Source organism: Sapajus apella, unplaced genomic scaffold (assembly GCF_009761245.1).
Source record: "Sapajus apella isolate SASKATOON/1434 unplaced genomic scaffold, GSC_monkey_1.0 scaffold195, whole genome shotgun sequence".
Taxonomy (NCBI): domain Eukaryota; kingdom Metazoa; phylum Chordata; class Mammalia; order Primates; family Cebidae; genus Sapajus; species Sapajus apella.
The window spans coordinates 656,464-677,196 of record NW_022437135.1 but is presented as its reverse complement, the minus strand read 5'-3'; the positions used below and the strand labels follow the sequence as shown (position 1 = coordinate 677,196).

General features: G+C 39.9%; 1 protein-coding gene across 1 annotated transcript in view; it reads right to left on the bottom strand.

The window, feature by feature from the left end:
* The window catches only part of BCL2L13 (BCL2 like 13), an 89,878-nt gene that overhangs the window by 16,766 nt on the left and 52,379 nt on the right, over window positions 1–20,733 (bottom strand). The window contains 3 exon segments of the mRNA XM_032269586.1: window positions 7,380–7,523; window positions 13,477–13,546; window positions 19,120–19,276. Coding sequence (XP_032125477.1) covers window positions 7,380–7,523; window positions 13,477–13,546; window positions 19,120–19,276 — 371 coding nt within the window.

The following is a 20,733-nucleotide window of genomic DNA, read 5'->3' as shown; positions in this document are numbered from 1 at the left end:
TTACCCAGCTCTTCAAACAGAAGGGTTATCCAGTGGTCACAGGTCTCAAGTGACCACTGATAGGAAGTCTCAACAGGTTATTTATCTGGACTTCTAAAAACAGAACCTCTAATAGCAATAACTGATTAAATAAGCAAAAACAAAACAAGAGCCATCATGAAAACACTAAGAATTTTAGTTCTCAGAAAACAGACCTTTAGAGCTTTAAGCCAAGTAAGTGAAATGGAAATTTCAAAAGTTCCATCGTGGCTGGGCATGTTGGCTGAGCATGTTAGCACTTTGGGCGGCCGAGACAGGTGGACTGTTTGAGCCCAGGATTTCGTGACCAGCCTGGGCAGCACGGCAAAACTGCATCTCTACAAAAAATACAACAGGTGGGCATGGTAGCGCATGCCTGTGGTCCCAACTAGTCAAGAGGCTGAGGTGGGAGGATCACTTGAACACAGGAGGTAAAGGCTGCAGTGAGTCATGACTGTGCCACTGCACTCCAGCCTGGCCAACAGAGTGGAACCCGGTCTTAAAAGAAAAATGCCCATCATGAAGAAATAAGGGAAAAGTCAACAAACTGAAAATTTCAAGTAAAGTATCTCTTCCCTTTATTATTATCTTTTAATGAGGGTCTCAATCTGTCACCCAGGGGCTAGAGTGCAGTGGCATAATAATAACTCACTGCAGCCTCAAAATCCTGGGCTCAGTAGATCATCCCACCTCAGCCTCTTGAGTTACTGGGATTACCGGCATGAACCACCAAGCCACCGTGCCCGGGCTTTTCGCCTTATTTTTAACAGCTCAAAGCTAACAAAAGATTGAAGAACGTTCTTTGTTCCATACCTAGAGGACCCTTCATCTCATCTAAGACATTAGATCAAGTTTGTCTGATCACAACTTTGGCATTTTGTTGAAAAGTCAATTCAGATTTATTTTTTGTTGTTGTTGTTTACTTTTTTTGAAACAGAGTCTTGCTGTGTCACCTAGGCTGGAGCGCAGTGATGTGATCTCAGCTCACTGCAAACTCCGCCTCCCAAGTTCAAGCGATTCTCCTGCCTCAGCCTCCCAAGTAGCTGGGATTATAGCCATGTGTCACCATGCCCAGATAATTTTTATATTTTTAGTAGAGATGGGGTTTCGCCATGTTGGCCAGGCTGGTCTTGAACTCCAAACCTCAAGTTATCTGCCCACCTCGGTCTCCCAAAGTGTTGGGATTACAGGTGAGAGCCACTGTGTCTGGCCTCAATTTTGTATTTTTTTGTAGAAACAGGGTTTTGCCATGTCACCAGGCTGAAGCCTCCCTTATTAATTACTATCATAGGCTGGGTACAGTGCCTCACGGCTGTAATCCAACACTTTGGGAGGCTGAGGCAGGCGGATCACAAAGTCAGGAGTTCGAGACCATCCTGATCAACATGGTGAAACCCCATCTCTACTAAAAATACAAAAATTAGCTGGGTGTGATAGCACACACCTGTAATCCTAGTTACTCAGAAGGCTGTGGCAGGAAAACTGCTTGAACCCAAAGGCAGAGGTTGCAGTGGGTTGAGACCCCTGCTTGAACCCAGAGGCAGAGGTTGCAGTGAGCTGAGATCCCGCCACTGCACTCTAGCCAGGGGGACAGAGCAAGACTCTGTCTCAGAAAAATAATAATAATAATAATTATTGTTATTATTATAATGAAGAACAGGCTTTCACTAAAAGAAAAACAGCTGTTTTGGATGATATATTACTTACAACTTATCATAGAAGAATAACAACTACAAGTAGTCTCAGAACCATTCTGACAATCTTAAATCCCTTTTAGCACAAAATAATGGTGTTGTTGAGAGTATTTATCTCTCTGGCTTCACTGACATAAAATGCAAAGGAGTAATTTGAGGGCTCAAAAATATGAAACTAGCTGGGATCAACCATGAGTTTACATATGCGCAAAGAAGCAGAGCACTGTGTCCTTTTTGTTTTTAAATAAATGAAGCCAGAAGGGTTGAGTAATTTGCCTAAGGTCCCTTAGCTCGCTATGACAAATTGGATAGCGACAATTGATAACCCTTACATAGCTCTTATCATGTGCCCTTCTAAAGACTTCACTTAATTAATCTATTTAAACCTCATGACAATGCTATGAGAGAAGTATTATTATTTCCATTTCACAGACAAGAAAACGAAAACAGTCTTCTCAAAGTAATAAAGCTCAGACTCAAGCCCAGGCAGCTTGCCTCCAGGGCCCATATTTTTACCAACTATGCTGTCGTACCTCTTAGGCTGAGGTCCCCTGACTCCCTTCTGCTGCTTTTCCTTCTATAATACAGTGCCTTTTGAGTTAACAGCCAGAGTATTAATAGACAGAACATGTTATTCTTGGTGTTTTTTTCAAGCAAACACACAAAGATACATGCATGGAACTCTTCAATTAAAAAGGGAAGCAGAGAAGAAACACATGTAAATAAAAGGAATATGTCAAAATAAATGTAAAATAAAATACAAATATAACTTTGCCTTGATGGTAGGAACTAAGAAAAAAAACTAAATAAAGGAATACACCAAAATAAATATAAAATAAAATACAAACAGAACTTAACTTTGGTGGTAGGAACTAAGTACAGATCAGGTTAACAATCGCTCCAAGAACTACTCCAAAAACTGGCTGCATTGTGATGTCTATATTGATTGTATTTTTTGTTTCACTTTTTTTTTTGGTGGGGGCAGCGCGTCATATCAAATTACAAAATATTCTGCCAAATCAAGCAACATTTTACCTTTTGAGTCATAGCTGTTGCTAAGCTGAGCTCCTATGGACTTAACTTTTCCATCTAAAGATGCTCTGGCAAAATTTCAAAGCCCATCTACATTGGCAAACTCACCTAAGGACTCATTGCCCTTAAGATATATGCCAACCAACCTCTAGCATTACTTCTCGGACTTTCTATACCTATCCCTCAAGAAAAAGAGCTGTTTTGGATAATATATTACTTACAACTTCTATTAGAATAACATCTACAAGTAGTCTTAGAACCATCCTGACAATCTAAATCATTATTAATACCAAATATTTGTATTGTTGGAAGTATCCATCTCTTTGGCTCCACTGACATAAAACCCACAAAGGAATAACTTCGAGGCCTCAAAAATATAAAACTAGCTGGGATCAACCAGCTAGTTTTATATTTTTGAGCCCTCGAAGTTAGAAAATGGAAACAGATCACTGCCTTGGACCCTTATAACCAAATGCCTCTCAGATCACTATTAACCTAAAATAAGAAAATGGAGAGTGCTGAAGAAATTATAGAGAAGTAACTTTCCACCCAACATGATGAGAAAGATCCATAAAAAAGACATTTCAGAACACAACACAGTAAACATCCACACCCACCTATACAGCAAGCAGATTTCCCAAAACAGTACTTACTCTTACTAGACTAAATTGTTTTTATCAGCAACCCACTTCATGGATTTCGGATCATTTCCCATGTGTCATCTCCCACAATATGAAAACTGTTCTAACAAATGATTAACCTAGAAGCTTCCAAGAGTCTTTAAATATCCTAGATTAAACAAACAAAAACCTGTTCTAAAATCAGAAGCTTTATAGCAAAAGAAAATGACAAAGATTAATTTTATTCAAAATACTTAAATATTACAATAGACATTAAATGCCATTTCCTCCAATAATCTTTTACGTAATCTAAAAGTAAATCTTTCACAGAAGTATTTAGTTTAGCATGTGATGACAGAGAAAATAAAATACAAGCCTTACCACAATGGACTTCCTCTGCCCTTTCCAGGAGACAGACTTACTTCTAACGTAGCAAACACAAGCCCAGGAAATGAGAGAGAGAACGAGGAGGGAGGGAGCAAGGATGACTCAGGGAGAATCACAGCACATGAGCCAGTCTGTGCCCTCACTGTGCTGCAGGGCAAATAAAAGTCAGAACTGAAGCGAGGAGTGATCAGGCTTAAAGAGAGGGGGAAACCCAGATTCTTCAGGGACCCAAGTAAAAACCTGACGTGTAAAAATGTAACATTTTCACAAAACACTTTCACATCATTATTTTTGTGAGATAGAGAAGCTCTTTCTTCCCTTTTTGTAGTTGAAACTGAGGCTCAGAGAAATTAAATGAATCCTCCCAAAACACAGGGTTAGTATTTGGCAGAGCGGGGGGCAAGAAACAAATCTTTTTGTGATTTCCAATCCTTTTCTCAGTTCATCATTCTCTGGGTAAAAAGGCAGAGTGGAAAAAAAAACAAGGTAGAAAGAGAAAAACAGCTTGGGCAAGGTAGCTCATGCCTGTAATCCCTGCACTTTGGGAGGCCAAGGAGGGGAGGGGGGGCATTGCTTGAGGCCAGGAGTTTGAGACCAGCTTCAGCAACATAGTGAAGCTCTCTCTCTGTGAAAAGTAAGCCAAGTGTGGTAGTGCATGCACACTGTGGTCCCAGCGACTAGGGAGGCTGAGGTGAAAGGATCACTTGAGTCCAGGAAGTTGAGACTGCGATGAGCCATGATCACGCCATGGTACTCCAGCCTGGGCAACAAAGCAAGACCCTGTCTCTAAGTCCTAGCCATTTCTGTTAATAATTCAGAAAACAAAATATTATTTTTCTCCTTCAAATCTATATGCCCAAAACCTGCCTGTTCCTAACTATGTGCTATCACTCCATTCATCCAGCAGATTATGGCTGCTGGCACCACCTCCTCTGCTGCAGGTTTTCAAAACTAGCTGCACTTTGAGAGCTAGGCAGTTTGTTTCCTTGATGTTGTGTTCCGGTGACTAAAGACAAATACATTCCCCATGGAAATCATACCACAGGCTTTATATAACAGACAAGCAAGATCATGTGGTCAAATGATTCTCTTCTGGAAGGGTTTTAGGAGCTGTCAATGTAATGTTCAACAGAAAGTACCTTAAGGAGATTCACGCTGACAGCTTGTGTCACAAAGTACATTTTTGCCAACTAGCATAAAAAAGCAGTATCCTTCACGCTTGTAATCCCAGCACTTTGGGAGGCTGAGGCAGGCAGATTATAAGGTCAGGAGATTGAGACCATCCTGGTTAACACAGTGAAACCCTATCTCTGCTAAAAATACAAAAACGTTAGCCAGGCGTGGCAGCATGCGCCTGTAGTCCCAGCTACTAAGGAGGCTGAGTCAGGGGAATTGCTTGAACCCAGAAGGCAGAGATTGCAGTGAGCCGAGATCGCACCACTGCACTCCAGCCTGGGCAACAGAGTGAGACTCAATCTCCAAAAAAAAAAAAAAAAAAAAAAGGGAAAAAAAAATATTTTTTTTTTTTTTTTTTTTTTGAGACAGAGTTTCGCTCTTAGTTTTTAAACACAAGCAAATGGAGAGCTTAGACCAAACAATGTAAAATACAGATTGGGCATTCAAATTTAGAAATAAAAACACATTTGGAATATTAATGAAGCCACAGCCTGCCTTTTGCCCTCTCACATTGCATATGCTTCTGACGGGCAGCAAATTGGCCTTCAGCAATAAATAAATAAGGCCAAGTGCCGTGGCTCACATCTGTAATCCTAGCACTCTGGGAGGCCTAGGCAGGTGGATCACTTGAGGCCGAGAGTTTCAGGCCAGCCTGGCCAACATGGTGAAACCCTGTCTCTACTAAAAATACAAAAATTAGCTGGTCATGGTGGTGCACACCTGTAATCCCAGTTACTTGGAAGGCTAAAGCACAAGAATAGCCTGAACCTGGGAGGCGGAGGTTGCAGTGGGCTGCAATTGCACCACTGCACTCAAGCCTGGATGACAGAGAAAGACTGTTTCAAAAAAAAAGAAATATTAATGAACTAGTTATCCGTGCAGCAGATCTTTTCTTTTAGCACAAATACTGGAGATTAATAATATACTTATTATACAACTTATTATTCACCAAACAAACCTGGATGTACTACATCATAAGAAAACTGAAAGTCAAGAAGGAATACAGAATATTCCCTGCATTTTTCTTCCTTAGTTGTAAAGTACCACACAGGACAAGTGGCAATGAACCTAGGATGTCTCCTGGCTATCGCACAAGCCACACACGACCCTGGCCAAAGTTTTTAGAAAGTACTAAAGTAGGAAGACAACAATAATGATAAATGGTCTCAATTCCTATTTTTAAGAACAGCTCAAAAGATATTTTTACTTTCTTAAGACAACTGCTCAGGATTTTATTCAGTAGGCATTTACCAAGCACATAAACCTAGTATGTTGGATATTAGCATACATAGCAATTAAATTTACTTTTAAAAAATTAAACCCTCAGATGCATAGTGGCTAAAACACAATAATGTGTAGTATACTTTATGAAAAGCACTCTCTGTTGGGCAAATTACAACAAATCTGAACTTGCCTCTCTTAGTAAATAATTAGACAAAAAATTGGAAATGATTGAAAGATTTAAACCACATGATTAAGACTGATTAAATGTGAATGGACATGTACAGACCTACACCAACAACTAGAGAATATGCATTTGCCTGAAACACACATAAAATATTATATATAAAAAATATATATTATATATCGTATATATTAAATACATAAAATATAAATATAAATATAAAATAATATATAATACATATTAGATATAATATATATTATATTATATATATTATATATATAACAAAAGTATATATTTGTTGTTGTTGCTGCTCTGTTGCCCAAGCTGGAGCTCACTGCTGTGATCTCAGCTCACTGCAACCTCTGCCTCCCGGGTTCCAGTGATTCTCCTGCCTCAGCCTCCCAAGTAGCTGGGATTACAGGCACACGCCACCAGGCCCGGCTAATTTTTAGCATTTTTTAGTAGAGATGGGATTTCATCATGCTGATCAGACTGGTCTCCTGACCTCAGGTGATCCAACTGCCTCATCCTCCCAAAGCACTGGGATTACAGGTGTGCACCACTGGGCCCAGCCCTATATAATATATATTTTCTAACTGATCATGATAGTAGGTCATAACTCAAGTTTCAATGCCATGATGGCCATGCTTTCTGACGAAACAGAATTAAATCAGTAATTGAAAACAAAATTTTAAAACTTGTAAATATTTGGAAATTTAAAAATACATTTCTAAGTAATTCAGGGGTTAAAGAATATACAAGGTAAATTTAAAAATAATAATTACATATCAAAAAGTATGGCATAGAGCATGGCACAGCGGTTGGCACCTATAGCCCCAGACTGTACTCCTGGCTATTCAGGACCTGAAGCAGGATCACCTGAGCCCAGGAGTTTGAGACTGAGGCCTACAATGACAGTGTCTGCAACCAGACACTGCACTCCAGCCCGGGTAACACAGCAAGAACCTGTCTCTTAAGAAAAACAACAATAACAATGAACCTAATTTTTTTTTACAGAAAATATTTTTAATGTGTAACAGCTCATACCCAGCCACCTTGCTGAATGATGTACTCTGCCGAATAGTCTTCCAGATATGTCACGCCAAACTTCAGCAGTGCACTCAAAGATTCTTGACCACGCCTTGTCAACTCCAAAAGCATTTGTCGCAGCAAAACCAGAGGCACCAAAATCTTCAATGCAAAGATGAGAGAATAAAAAAAAATACCGAAATTCTTATAATGTGTTCTATATGTTCAACTACTAGAAAATTTTACTTAGATACATCATTACGACATTTCATTTTCATTATATAAAGGAAATAAAACAGGATTTTGCTGAATACTGCGTGTAGGTTTTATACAATAGGAAGGTAGAAATAGTTATCAAAAATAATTAGGCGCGTATGTGTGCGTACGTGTGTGAGAAATATAGAAGGAAATTCACTAATGCATTATTAATTAATTTTTTTTTTTTTTTTTTTGAGATGGAGTCTCACTCTTTCACCCAGGCTGGAGTGCAGTGGCACAATCTCAGCTCACTGCCGCCTCCGCCTCCCAGGTTCAAGTGATTCTCTGCTCAGCCTCCTGGGTAGCTGGGATTACAGGTATGCGCCATGATGCCTGGGTAATTTCTGTATTTTTAGTAGAGATGGGGTTTCACCATGTTGGCCAGGCTGGTCTCGAACTCCTGGCCTGAAATTATCTGCCTGACTTGGCCTCCCAAAGTGCTGGGATTATAGGCATGTGCCACCATGCCCAGCCTGAAGCATTGGTTTTTTAATATATTTTTTTTGAGACGGAGTCTCACATTGTCGCCCAGGCTGGAGTGCAGTGGCGCAATTTCAGCTCACTGCAACCTCTGCCTCCTAGGTTCAAGCGATTCTCCTGCCTCAGCCTTCCAAGTAGCTGAGATTACAGGCACCCACCACCAGGCCCAGCTAATTTTTTGTATTTTTAGTAGGGACGGGGTTTTACTATGTTGGTCAGGCTGGTCTCCAACTCCCGACCTCATGATCCACCCACCTTGGACTCCCAAAGTGCTGGGATTACAAACGTGAGCCACCACGCCCGGCCCAGTACTATGTGTAATAGCAGAAAACTAGATAAACAACCCAGGAGGGATTAGTTAAATAAATTACAGTCATCCAGTAAAATATGCAGCTTTAAAAAGAATTATATTGCTCACTACTCAATCACTAGGATTTACTTTAAGTGAAAAAAGGCAAGATATATAGTACAGTACCATTTGTGTAATAAAAACATATACACATATATATATTTATATAATCCTACTGTATCTCCGGAAAAATACACGAGAAACTGGTAATAATGGTTGCCTAAAAGGAAGGGAACTAGGTGACTGGCAACAAGGGAAAGAGAAAACTTTTATTTTTTTAAAGCATATCTTTCTGTGCTTTTTTGCATTTTGTACCATGTGCTTTTATTATTTTAAGTTAAGAACTTTTAAAAATTAAGAGCTATCTTGTAAAAGACATCAAAAGTCAAACATAAAAGATGCCATTAAAATCTATACCTAATAACTGTGTGACTCGATACTTAAAAGTCGTCAAAATGTATAACAGAAACTAGCTCGAGTCCCTGTCTTCCTTTAAAAACAAATTGCATATTGAAAAAAACTATTCGGCTAGTCATCTGCATGCAGCCTCTTTTGTTGAAAACATCAAGGTCCATATGCCTGGAAAAGGAATGCAAAAGGAAATGAAACCAACTCCAGTTCCTTATTAGTAGACTGCTAAGGAAATGCCTGAGGGACGACAAAATACTTGTGCAGGAGGACAAACAAAACACAGTGAGTTTATATTTCATACTAACATTCCCTGGCTTTTAAAGAAAGGAAAAGAAAGCAGCCCTGAGGGAACCTCTATCAAAGTCTGAAAAGAAGAATGCAACAAACACATAATATCTTTACTGCTTGACACTGGAGACGCACTCCAGCCCAAAATACATTGAAAACTCCTTAACACTGATGGAGTAGTACAGGGCTATAAAGAATAATACATTAGACATTTCCACAATCGGAAAACGTATACAATTAAACAAACCAAAATCTGTTCATATTTTGCCTTGGGTAGGAGCAGGTAAGAAGTGGCTTACGAACCAGTGGTGCCAATCTGTGTATCAACTTAAAGGCCCGGGATGTCCTAGACTTCAAAACATTCTAATTTCCCATAATAATTCACAATAACATAACCTTTTCAAGTTATTCATGTTTAAGCTCCATTACCTCTTGGGGAAATGAGTTGTAAATAATTTATGCTTGTTATATAAAATACCGCTTAGCATTATTTGTTCCAAATTTAACTCTTTCATATATTGAAAAGCAGACACCCTAATTTTACTATGTAAGAATCTAGTGATAAATCTGCAATCCTTTTTTACTCCTGGAAGAGGAGCGACAAGTCTCATTCACTAGACTTCCAGTCTGAAATCTACTACTCTCTTAGTCTGTTTTTCATATGGCCATCGCTCCACTGCAATGCAAAGTGATCCATCTGATCACTGAAGTTCCTTTTCTGGATCTTCCCTATTCCACTATCTTTCTTGAAACAAAGTAACCACAGTGCAGAAATGTCATTTTGCAGGACAGACATTTCCTATTTGGTGGGCAGCACACTTCTTGGTGGTACATGCTATGTCAGATGCTTCATTTTTCCCCTTCAGGCCGCATACCGTCACTAAATTGCTACTATATGCCAGGCTTACCTATTTGGCATGCTATCTTCAGGGACCTGTATGACGATGCCCAAGGCCACTGTACTGTTTAGATTGTCTTTACACAGCTAAATCCTAAGAGGATTTACCCATAATCCTACACACAAAGCTCCATGAGTTAATTCTACAACTGACCTCCATCAACCTGACATTTTACTATCCACAACAATTTTACATCATCTGCACAACTGATTATTTTGCACTCCCCCTCCCATATGATTTTTTTAACGTTAAAACAAACTAGATCCCCAGGCATCCACTCCTAAAATAATTCCACAATTCACGTGTCTAGGTCTAAAAAGTCAGCAAATCGTTTTATCTTTGATTCTTTCTCAAAAGTCATTTCCTTACTGAATAACAGTAATCCCCACATCATATATATATATTTTTTTTTCTTCAATTGGTTTTGCAATGAAATGCTAAAGTATTTTTGACCATCAAAACAGATTACCTCCACTGGCTTACCTTTAACCACATAGTTATTTCATCTCCTGACATCTCTTCATACACTATGTGTTCTCTTTGTCTAATAGGTTAGACCTACTTAAATTTAGTAACATCATCCTTTTATTAAAGAATATGTGAGCTTCTTGGTATAGAAATGAAGCATACTAATTTATAGTTCTAAGAGTCCCTTTCAATATATTGGATATTTATGATAACAGTGACATATTTTGTTCTACCAATCTGCTATTTAACCCTTCTAACATTCTAATAAAAATTATATTCTACAAATTTTATCTGTATCGAAGTCATTGATTAGGTTTGTCTTTGATTTACGTCCTTCAAAATATAATGTAGGAGAAAAACAGATATGATATGTCACCTAGTGTGATGCATGCAACAGGAAATAGATAAAACCACCCATGAGGTATTCTTGCCAAAAAGATTGAACCTGAATCTGATCAGGAAGGAAACACAGACACAGAAGAACATGTGAAGTGACATCTCAGTGACATAGTCAATAAAATGCAGAAAGCAGAAAAGTTTACAGGAAAAATAACTTCTAACTAAATGAGAGAGAGGAATAAAAGAGGGGGAATAAGTCTACGTATTAAAAGAGACTTAAGTCACATATTATATTACTCCTTTATGTGAAATGTCCAGAATAGACAAATTCATCGAGACAGAAAGCAGAGTCATTGTTGCCGGGGGCTGGGAGGAGCAGGAAAGGAAATGGGGAGGAACTACTAATAGGTGGAGTGACTACTAATAGGTATGGGCTTTCTTTTCTTTTTTTTCTGAGACAGAGTCAGGCTCTGTTGCCCAGGCTGGAATACAGTGGTGCGATCTAGGCTCACTGCAACCTCTACCTCCCAGGCTCAAACCATCCTCCCATCTCAGCCTCCTGAGTAGCTGGGAATACATGTGCACACCACCCTGCCTGGCCTTTTTTTATTTTTTTTAGAGACAGGGTCTTGCTATGTTGCCCAGGCTGGTCTCGAACTCCTGGGCTCAAGTGGTCCTCCATCTTTCCAAAGTGCTAGGATTACAGGTGTGAGCTACTGCATCCAGCCCTTAATAAATCTATTCCAGCACTTTGGGAGGCTGAGGTGGGAAGATCACCTGAGGTCAGGAGTTCGCAACCAGCCTGGCCAACATGGCAAAACCCTGTCTCTACTAAAAGTACAAAAATTAGCCAGGCATAGTGGTGGGCGCCTGTAATCCCAGCTACTCGGGAGGCTGAGGCAGGAGAATCATTTGAACCCAGGAGGCAGAGGATGCAGTGAGTCAAGATCGTGCCACTGCACTCCTGCCTAGGCAACAGAATAAGATTCTGTCTTTAAAAAAAAAAAAGGCCAGACACGGTGGCTCACGCTTGTAATCCCAGCATTCTGGGAGGACGACGTGGGCGGATCTCTAAGTCAGGAGTTCCAGACCAGCCTAGCCAACACAGTGAAACCCTGTCTCTACTAAAAATACAAAAGTTAGCTGGCTGTGGTGGCAGGCACCTGTAATCCCAGGTACTTGGGAGGCTGAGGCAGGAAAATCGCTTGAACCCGAGAGGTGGAGGTTGCAGTGAGCCAAAATCTCACCACTGCACTCCAGCCTGGGCAACAGAGCTAGACTCTGTCTCAAAAAAAAAAAAAAAAAGTCTATTTCAAATGTCAAAATGAGAGATTTTTTCTCTTATTCAAAAAAAAAAAAAAAAAAAAAAAGAGGCAAATAGATACGTTAACAAATTATATACCAATAGGTAACACACGAATACTCTATTAATAGTGACTATTTGGGAATGAGGTCCCATGTGTTAAAGCCGATGTTACAGCTGCTGTTTATGGGGCTTTGCTATAGTGCCAGATAACATGCTAATAAGCCCTGAACATGTATTATCTCATTTATTCTAATAAAACTTATGAGGCTAATATAATTGTTTCCCATTTCACAGATGAGAAAACTAAGATTCAGAGAGCTTCATGCAACAAAACTGGAAGTACACGTCCCCTGAATCTAAAATAAAAGTTGAAATTTTTTTTTAAAAAGAAACTACCACAGACGTACATCCAGTCCATGGCAAAGCTAAGACAAGTTTGATTACATACCTAATATACATCAATTAGGTATATGAGTGCACGTGGTCTGACTCATATGACAGACAATTCTGAACAGAGATCCGTGTCTGTAAAAGTAACTGTCCTGAATTTTCTCATCTCCAGCACTGTATCCCTCAGGGCTGCCCTTCTTTCTCATATTGCACTGAGCCACCCTATACTGCATTCCCTTACACCCTGCCTTCTCAAGGTGCTGAGTAGATAATACAGTCTAAGATAGTAGATAAGTAGTATGTACAGTGAAAAAATACAGAGTCTAGAATCAGATCTTAGCTCTAGTGTTGGTTCCAATATTTACTAGTCAAGGGATTCTAGGCAAGTCATTTAATTTTTCTTTCTGATTACCTACCTAATTAGCTAAATAATAAACAAGACCTAATAAAATCCATTCTGTCTCTGCAAAGGATGGTTGGGCTGCTCAGAATGGGATGTGACATGAGACATGGTATGAGTTATAAAACACAAATGGTGTTACTCATCTAAGGGAACAGGAAGAGGCTACCTCCCAAGTGAAGTCTTTATTCTTTTCCCCCAAGACACACTCACATGTTAATAAAGATAGAACCATCTGGAGATAAACGTCATGTCTAACACAGAGAAATGAAGAAGTGATGGGAAATTCAGGACAGAAAGGATGGGGCCATCCTATAGAACCCATAATTCTGAGTCAAGCAGGACCTTGCAGTGTTAATTTAAAAAACTAGTTTAACCAAAAAGATCCACTTAACATAGATTTATGCATTAAAGAGCGAGCTCTAACAGTTTTCTGCTACATGACACTGGCAATTCCTCCATCTTATCATTAACACAGTAAACGATACAGTAAAACCCTTTAAGAGAAAAGATCATTGTGTTGATACCTTATTCCAGCCGCTGGCATGAACTGCGGTCTCCAGTGTACATTCCCGAAATGCCTGATATGTCACTGGCCTGTAGAGATTTTTTTAAAAGTCTGTGTCACAAAGAAGGAAAATTCTAAATTTCCAGATGAATAAATACACAGTCACTGCTCTGTTGAACTTTTTGCTAAAGTGACAAGGATTATTCAACATACTGTTTTGTACAAGATGCGGCTTTTCACAATGGTATGCACTTTTGCAAGCATTCTATAAGCTGTGATGCATGCCTGGGAAATAGTTAATAAAATAAATGTATAGTCTAATAATCTTTTTGTAACTTCTTAGAACTTATGTGATAGAATTTTTATGTTGAAAAGAAATACCTGAATTACTAATACAGGATCAAATAATAACAAATAAAAATGATCTCATTAGTACAATGAAAACCAGAGTTAACGTTTTCTAAAGGCAAAAAATCTAAAATATTTTAAAACTAAAGGGACATGTCATTGGAAGACTTCTCATATTGAGGAGACAAGAGTTAAAATAAATATCGCAATAAATTGTGATATCCTCTTTTAAATTTTTTAACTAAAAAAATTTTTTTTGGCTGGGCACAAAATCCCAGCACTTGGAGAGGCCGAGATAGGCCGAGATTAAGACCATCCTGGCCAACATGATGAAATCCAGTCTCTACTAAAAGACAAGAAATTAGCTGGGCGTAGTGATGCACACCTGTAGTCCCAGCTACTGAGAAGGCTGAGGCAGGAGAATCACCTGAACCCAGGAGGCGGAGACTGCAGTGAGCCATAACGGTACCACTGTGCTCCAGCCTGGTGACAGAGCGAGACTCCGTCTCAAAAATGGAGTCTCCCATATTCCCCAGGCTGGTCTCAAATTCCTTGGGCCCAAGTGATCCTTCCACCTTAGCCTCAGTGCTAGCTGGGATTACAGGCCTGTGCCACCACCCCCAGCTGGAGTCCTATTTTTAACTAAAAATAGGAGTGTTATGGTGATACAAGGGTAGAGAGACAAGCCTGTCTGATTGTTTGTATGTAAGCCGTAGTCATACCAAAAACTCGAATCACTGATGATAACACTCATTTGTGGAGTGACTTCAAGTACTTTAAGTACTGGTTTCCTGCATAAATTTTAAAAACAAAAGACTTGGTGTCAAGTAACCTATGAAGGCATCAACTGCTCAGATAATAGATTAAAAATTAATTAAAATCTAGGAATTAAAAATTAATAGATTAAAAATTTACCTTCCCTCCTTTTGGACAAAGTATTAACAAACACGTAAGAAAGAATGCGTCAGGCACAGTGGCTGACACCTGTAATCCCAGCACTTTAGGAGGCCAAGGCAGCAGATCGCTTGAGGCCAGGAGTTCGAGACCAGCCTGGCCAACGTGGTGAAACCCCATCTCTACTAAAAATACAAAAATTAGCTGGGCGTGATGGCACACACCTGTAATCCCAGCTACTCCAGAGGCTGAGGCAATGGCTTGAACCCGGGAGGTGGAAGTTGCAGTGAGCCGGCATCGCACCACTGCACTCCATCCAGCCTGGGCAATGAGAGCAAAACTCAAGAAAGAAAGGAAGGAAGGAAAGGAAAGGAGGGAAGCAAGGAAAGTAGGGAAAAGAGGAAAGGAAGGAAAGGAGGGAAATGAGGAAAGGAAGGAAAGGAGGGAAGCAAGAAAAAGACGGAAGGAAATAAAGGAGGGAAAGGAAGGAAAGGAGGGAAGGAAGGAAAGGAGGGATGGAAGCAAAGGAAGGAAGGAAGAAAAGTAAAGGAAGGGAAGGAAGGGAGGGAGGAAGGGAAGGAAGAGAAGAGAGGAACAGAAGTAAATGAACGAAAGGGGAAGGGAAAGGGAAAGGAAGGAACGTAGGGGGGAGAAGGAAGGAAGGAAGGAAGGAAGGGACGGAGGGAGGGAGGGAGTCTTGCTTTTGTAGGGTTTTAAAATCTCACCGCAAAGGCATTTTTCTGCTCTGACCACTGTGGGCTATGATCTCTTTAAGTTTAAGAATATTTAAGATTGGCCAGGTGCAGGGGCTCATGCCTGTAATCCCAGCACTTTGGGAGGCCAAGGCGAGTGGGTCACAAGCTCAGGAGTTCAGAAAGACCAGCCTGGCCAAAATGATGAAACCTATCTCTATTAAAAATACAAAAATTAGCCAGGCATGGTAGCAGGTGCCTGTAATCCCAGCTACTCGGGAGGCTGAGGCAGAGAATTGCTTGAACGCAGGAGGCAGAGGTTGCAGTGAGTCGAGATTGCGCCACTGTCCTACAGCCTGGGTGACAGGGTGAGACTCTGCCTCAAAAAAAAAAAAATTTCAGATTGATAATAGCTACCACTTAACGGCAGCCTGTTATGTTAGGTTTTAACATTTTATATATTCATATTTTATATTATATATTATCACATCACACATTGGGAAACCAAAGCTCAGAAAAGGTAAGAAATTATCCCAAACCCACACAGCTGGAAAGCAGCAAGGCAGGAATTCACACTCAGTTAGATGTGGTTTCACAGGCTACTATACTACTCCCACTTCAAGTTAGGGTTCTGACACATGCCATGACAGTGTCTAGATGTCACGTGTGGCTAATGAGCATTAGAAATGTGGCTAGTGTGCTGAAAGTATAATATACACATTAGATTTCAGAGTAAAAAGGAAACAACGCAAAAATCTCAACAATTTTCTGTACTGAATACACGATGAAATATTTTAGATGTACTGAGCTAAATGAAATATTAAAATTTTACTTTTTTTACATGCCTGCTAGTTAACTGCATTATATGTGACTTCCACTGAATAGCACTGGTCTAGATATCTCAGAAAAGAATCCCGAAGACACAGGTGTCATTCTTTTACCTGCAACAAATCAATACTACAGTGATACTGAAAGGAAATGACATACCAGAGATGGCCTCTATAATGATGAAATGTATACAGCACATACTGTCTTCCTAATATCACCTTCCCATTAAAATCAGCCTAGTACTTTTTAGACGACTTGGGCTACGTAGCAGATTCATGTAAAACTTGAACTTCAGCAGATATACACAGTCTACCTACCTATATTCTTCCTGAAGCTTTACTTGCATACACCAGTCCCTTCACTTCCTTTCCTGAACTATTTGGTGCTGCTGGGGGTCACAGTAGTCCTTACTGGTTGTTTGCCTACCAGGCTAAAGTATTTTAGCATCATTCTGAATGAAACACGATTTGAAACATTATATATACAGACATATATGCACAAAAAATGCAGCAGATTAAAACATTCAAAGAAAATCTAATACAAAGTAGCTAAATCAGTGGTATTTTCTACCTTACGATATTCCTTCAACCTTTATAATACTTCTAGTTTATCGTTTATCATCCATTAGTTATTTTCAAGTAATAGTAACAGAGCTTAAAACTTCTAAAACTAGATTTCTGAAAAAAGAAAGAGATCTGACTTCGATACGTAACCAATTTCAAAAATAATTCTATCAAGATTTGGGAAAAAAATAAACATTCACCCAAGACAATTCTCCTTTAAATAGATTTTGCAGTGAGAAGACATCAATTTTTCCTATAGATTATAAAAAGGACTTTAGAAACAATACTTTTAAAAGTTATATAACACTGTTTTTGAAGAGCTTATACTATACCATAAAGTTAAAATTAACACATGGAGAACTGAAACGTTAAGGGTGAAATGGTTTGCTCCAACCCAAAGTCTGTAAGAAATTTGGAAAAAAATTCTTTTGTCCGCACCATTCACTTCATTATTTTACTCCTAGTTACAGTAACTTTTACATTTTTTGCGCGGAGAGGAGTGAAGCAGCAAATTTCTTTCTTCAAGTCTAACATGTAACCCCAGACTATAAAATATACGAAAGTACACGTGCTTTGGTTTAAGAAGAGTGGAAAAATAAATAAATAAATAAATAAATAAATAAATAAATAAATAAGGCTCGGTACAATGGCTCACACCTGGAATCTCAGCACTTTGGGGAGGCTGAGGTGGAAGAGTTGCTTGAGGGCAGGAGCTATAAGACTAGTCTGGGCAACACAGTGAGACCCTGGCTCCACACAACATTTAAAATAAATAAATAAAATTTAAAGAGCAGAGTGGAAAGGCCCTAACGAGCTCAATCCACTCACTCTACCCATCACTTCTTCAGGACTCCTGAAGCACCTCAGTGCCTAAGGCTCCACAGAACACTTTTTGAAAACCACTGCTATAAATCCAAATTTCCTGTATAAAGTTTCCTTCCCCAACACCCATATACTTCTCTCCACATTTCTATTTAAATTTGACTATGTATTAAGAAAATCCAAATACTATTTTTTAAATGTTTATTTTTAGAGACAAGGTCTTGCTGTGCTGCCCAAGATGCAGGATACAGTGGTGTGATCATAGCTCACTGCACCCTCAAACTACTGGGCTCACGTGATCCTCCCACCTCAAGCTCCCAAGTAGCTGCGACTACTGGAACATGCCACCACATCTGGCTAATTTTCAAAAAAATTTTTGTAGAGACAGGGTCTGGCTATGTTGCTTAGGCTGGCCTTTAATTCCCAGCCTCAAGCAATCCTCCCACCTGAACTTCCCAAAGTACTGAGATTATCAAATACGATTTCATTTTACTAAGCGTAATTAGTATTTTTATATTTGCTCATTTCACGATACTATGCAGCAAAAAAATTAAATTCTCCTAAAACCCAAATTTCTTTCTTCTAGCAAATGGTAATCTAGATATACTTTGCTTACATGAAAGTAAAAAAGAGAAAAAAATTTTTTTTTTTTTTAGATAGAGTCTCCCTCTGTCGCCCAGGCTGGAGTGCAGTGGTGTGATCTTGGCTCACTGCAACCTCCACCTCCTGTTCAAGTGATTCTCCTGCCTCAGCCTCCCGAGTAGCTGGGATTACAGGCACCTGCCGCCATGCCCCACTAATTTTTGTATTTTTAGTAGAGATGGGGTTTCACCATGTTGGCCAGGCTGGTCTCAAACTCCTGACCTCAGGTGATCCACCCACTTTGGCCTCCCAAAGTGCTGGGATTACATGCTGATTTTTAATATTTATAATAAAATATTTGGTTCTATTTTAATACTTTCCTTATTACTAGCTTCTTGCCTTTAGCTTTAATATGGTCAGAACCATAGCTAGGAAGGAAGTTCCTTCTGTAGGAATGTAGAAGCAGTTCCATGGACAGATGTATAACCCTAAAGTTTAGCAACTTCTGGGATACAGGTATAATTTTAAATACAGAATTCTAAAATACAGATAGAATGTTAATCCCACATTACAATGCACAAAACCCTAGCCATTATATTCATGTCGCCACTAGAGGAAATGGCAGTAAAAAGTGGTCAGGGGAAATGAAATAACTTGTATTTACAACTCGGTAAAAGCATTTGTTAAAACCTAATAGCTCGACATATAAATACAAATTAACAAATCTATGTTGGAATAGCTAAGTCACTCCTATAAAGCAAAACTGTCATTCGAAACACACAGATGCTTTCAGAAAGCGAATTAAGAAAATGTGAAGAAAAGTGACAAAAGAAGTGCCACTGTTCACCTAAACAAAGCCTTAACCAATCCAGCGCTCATGAGAGATCCGGAGACTACTCAGAGAAGGACATCCCACTCCGCAATGTAACTCACTGGCTCAGGAGCATGTGTAATGCTTTACGGAGAGGCTCTTTCAGTTCCTGGGACACTTTTTCTCCAAGATGGGCCAGGCAGTCTTCCATTGAGCTTTCTGGATTGGCAGGGCTGAACACTGGAGAAGTGTGACGGTCAAAGCCCGTGCTGGTGAAGGCTGAACACAGGACAAAAGAAAAACCTAATATGATAAACAACATCTACAAAATTAGCTGGCCTTGGTGGCACATGCCTGTAATCCCAGCTACTCGGGAGGCTGAGGCAGGAGAATCAATTGAACCTGGGAGGCAGAGGTTGAGGTGAGCCAAGATCACACCATTGCACTCCAGCCTGGGCAACAAAGCAAAACTCCATCTCAAAAAAACAAAAACAAAAACAAAAACAAAAAAAACCAACATTAGAAGCTGTGCTGGCCAGGCGCAGTGGCTCATGCCTGTAATCCCAGCAGTTTGGGTGGCCTAGGCAGGCAGATCGCCTGAGGTCAGGAGTTCGAGACCAGCCTGACCAACATGGAGAAACCCTGTCTCTGCTAAAAAATACAATAAATTAGCTGGGCGTGGTGGAACATGCCTGTAATCCCAGCTACTTGGGAGGTTGAGGTAGGAGAATCACTTGAACTAGGAGGCGGAGGTTGCAGTGCACCATTGTTCTCCAGCCTGGGCAACAACAGCAAACTCCATCTCAAAAAAAAAAAAAAAAAAGGTCAGGCGTGGTGGCTCACGCTTGTAATCCCAGCACTTTGGGAGGCTGAGGCAGGCAGATTAAGAGGTCAGGAGATGGAGACCATCCTGGCCGACACGGTGAAACCCCATCTCTTTTAAAAAAAAAAAAAAAAAAAAAAAAAAAAAGGTTGTGCTATGAAAGCCCAGGGGATTAAGACACCTGCTATTAGAAACAAGCTAATCATTAAAAGCCACTTAAAAGGGTTAGATAATCATTGTGGACATTAATTTTTGTTGGCACATAAACATTGATAGGTCATAAATTTAGAGGTTCTTTTAGGTTTTAATGAAAAAGCTTAGTTTCAAGAGAAAAAAAACAAACTGACATGTTATAATAGGCTAATCAATTTAGTTTATGATCAATGACGAACAAGTATAAAAATGATAAACGACAGGTAATTTCTGGCTCTGTTACCCCTCTATTACAATTTTGTTTTTAAGATTTTGTTGCTGGGCGCAATGGCTCATGCCTGTAATCCCAGCATTTTGGGAGGCTGAGGCAGGCGGATCACCTGAGGTCGGGAGTTCAAGACCAGCCTGACCAACATATGGTGAAACCCCGTCTCTATTTAAAAAAAAAATTTTTTTAATATATAAAAAAAAAGGCCGGGCGCGGTGGCTCAAGCCTGTAATCCCAGCACTTTGGGAGGCCGAGGCAGGTGGATCACGAGGTCAAGAGATCAAGACCATCCTGGTCAACTTGGTGAAACCCCGTCTCTACTAAAAATACAAAAAAAAATTAGCTGGGCATGGTGGTGCGTGCCTGTAATCCCAGCTACTCAGGAGGCTGAGGCAGGAGAATTGCCTGAACCCAGGAGGCGGAGGTTGCGGTGAGCCAAGATCGCGCCATTGCACTCCAGCCTGGGTAACATGAGTTTCACTCATGTTACCC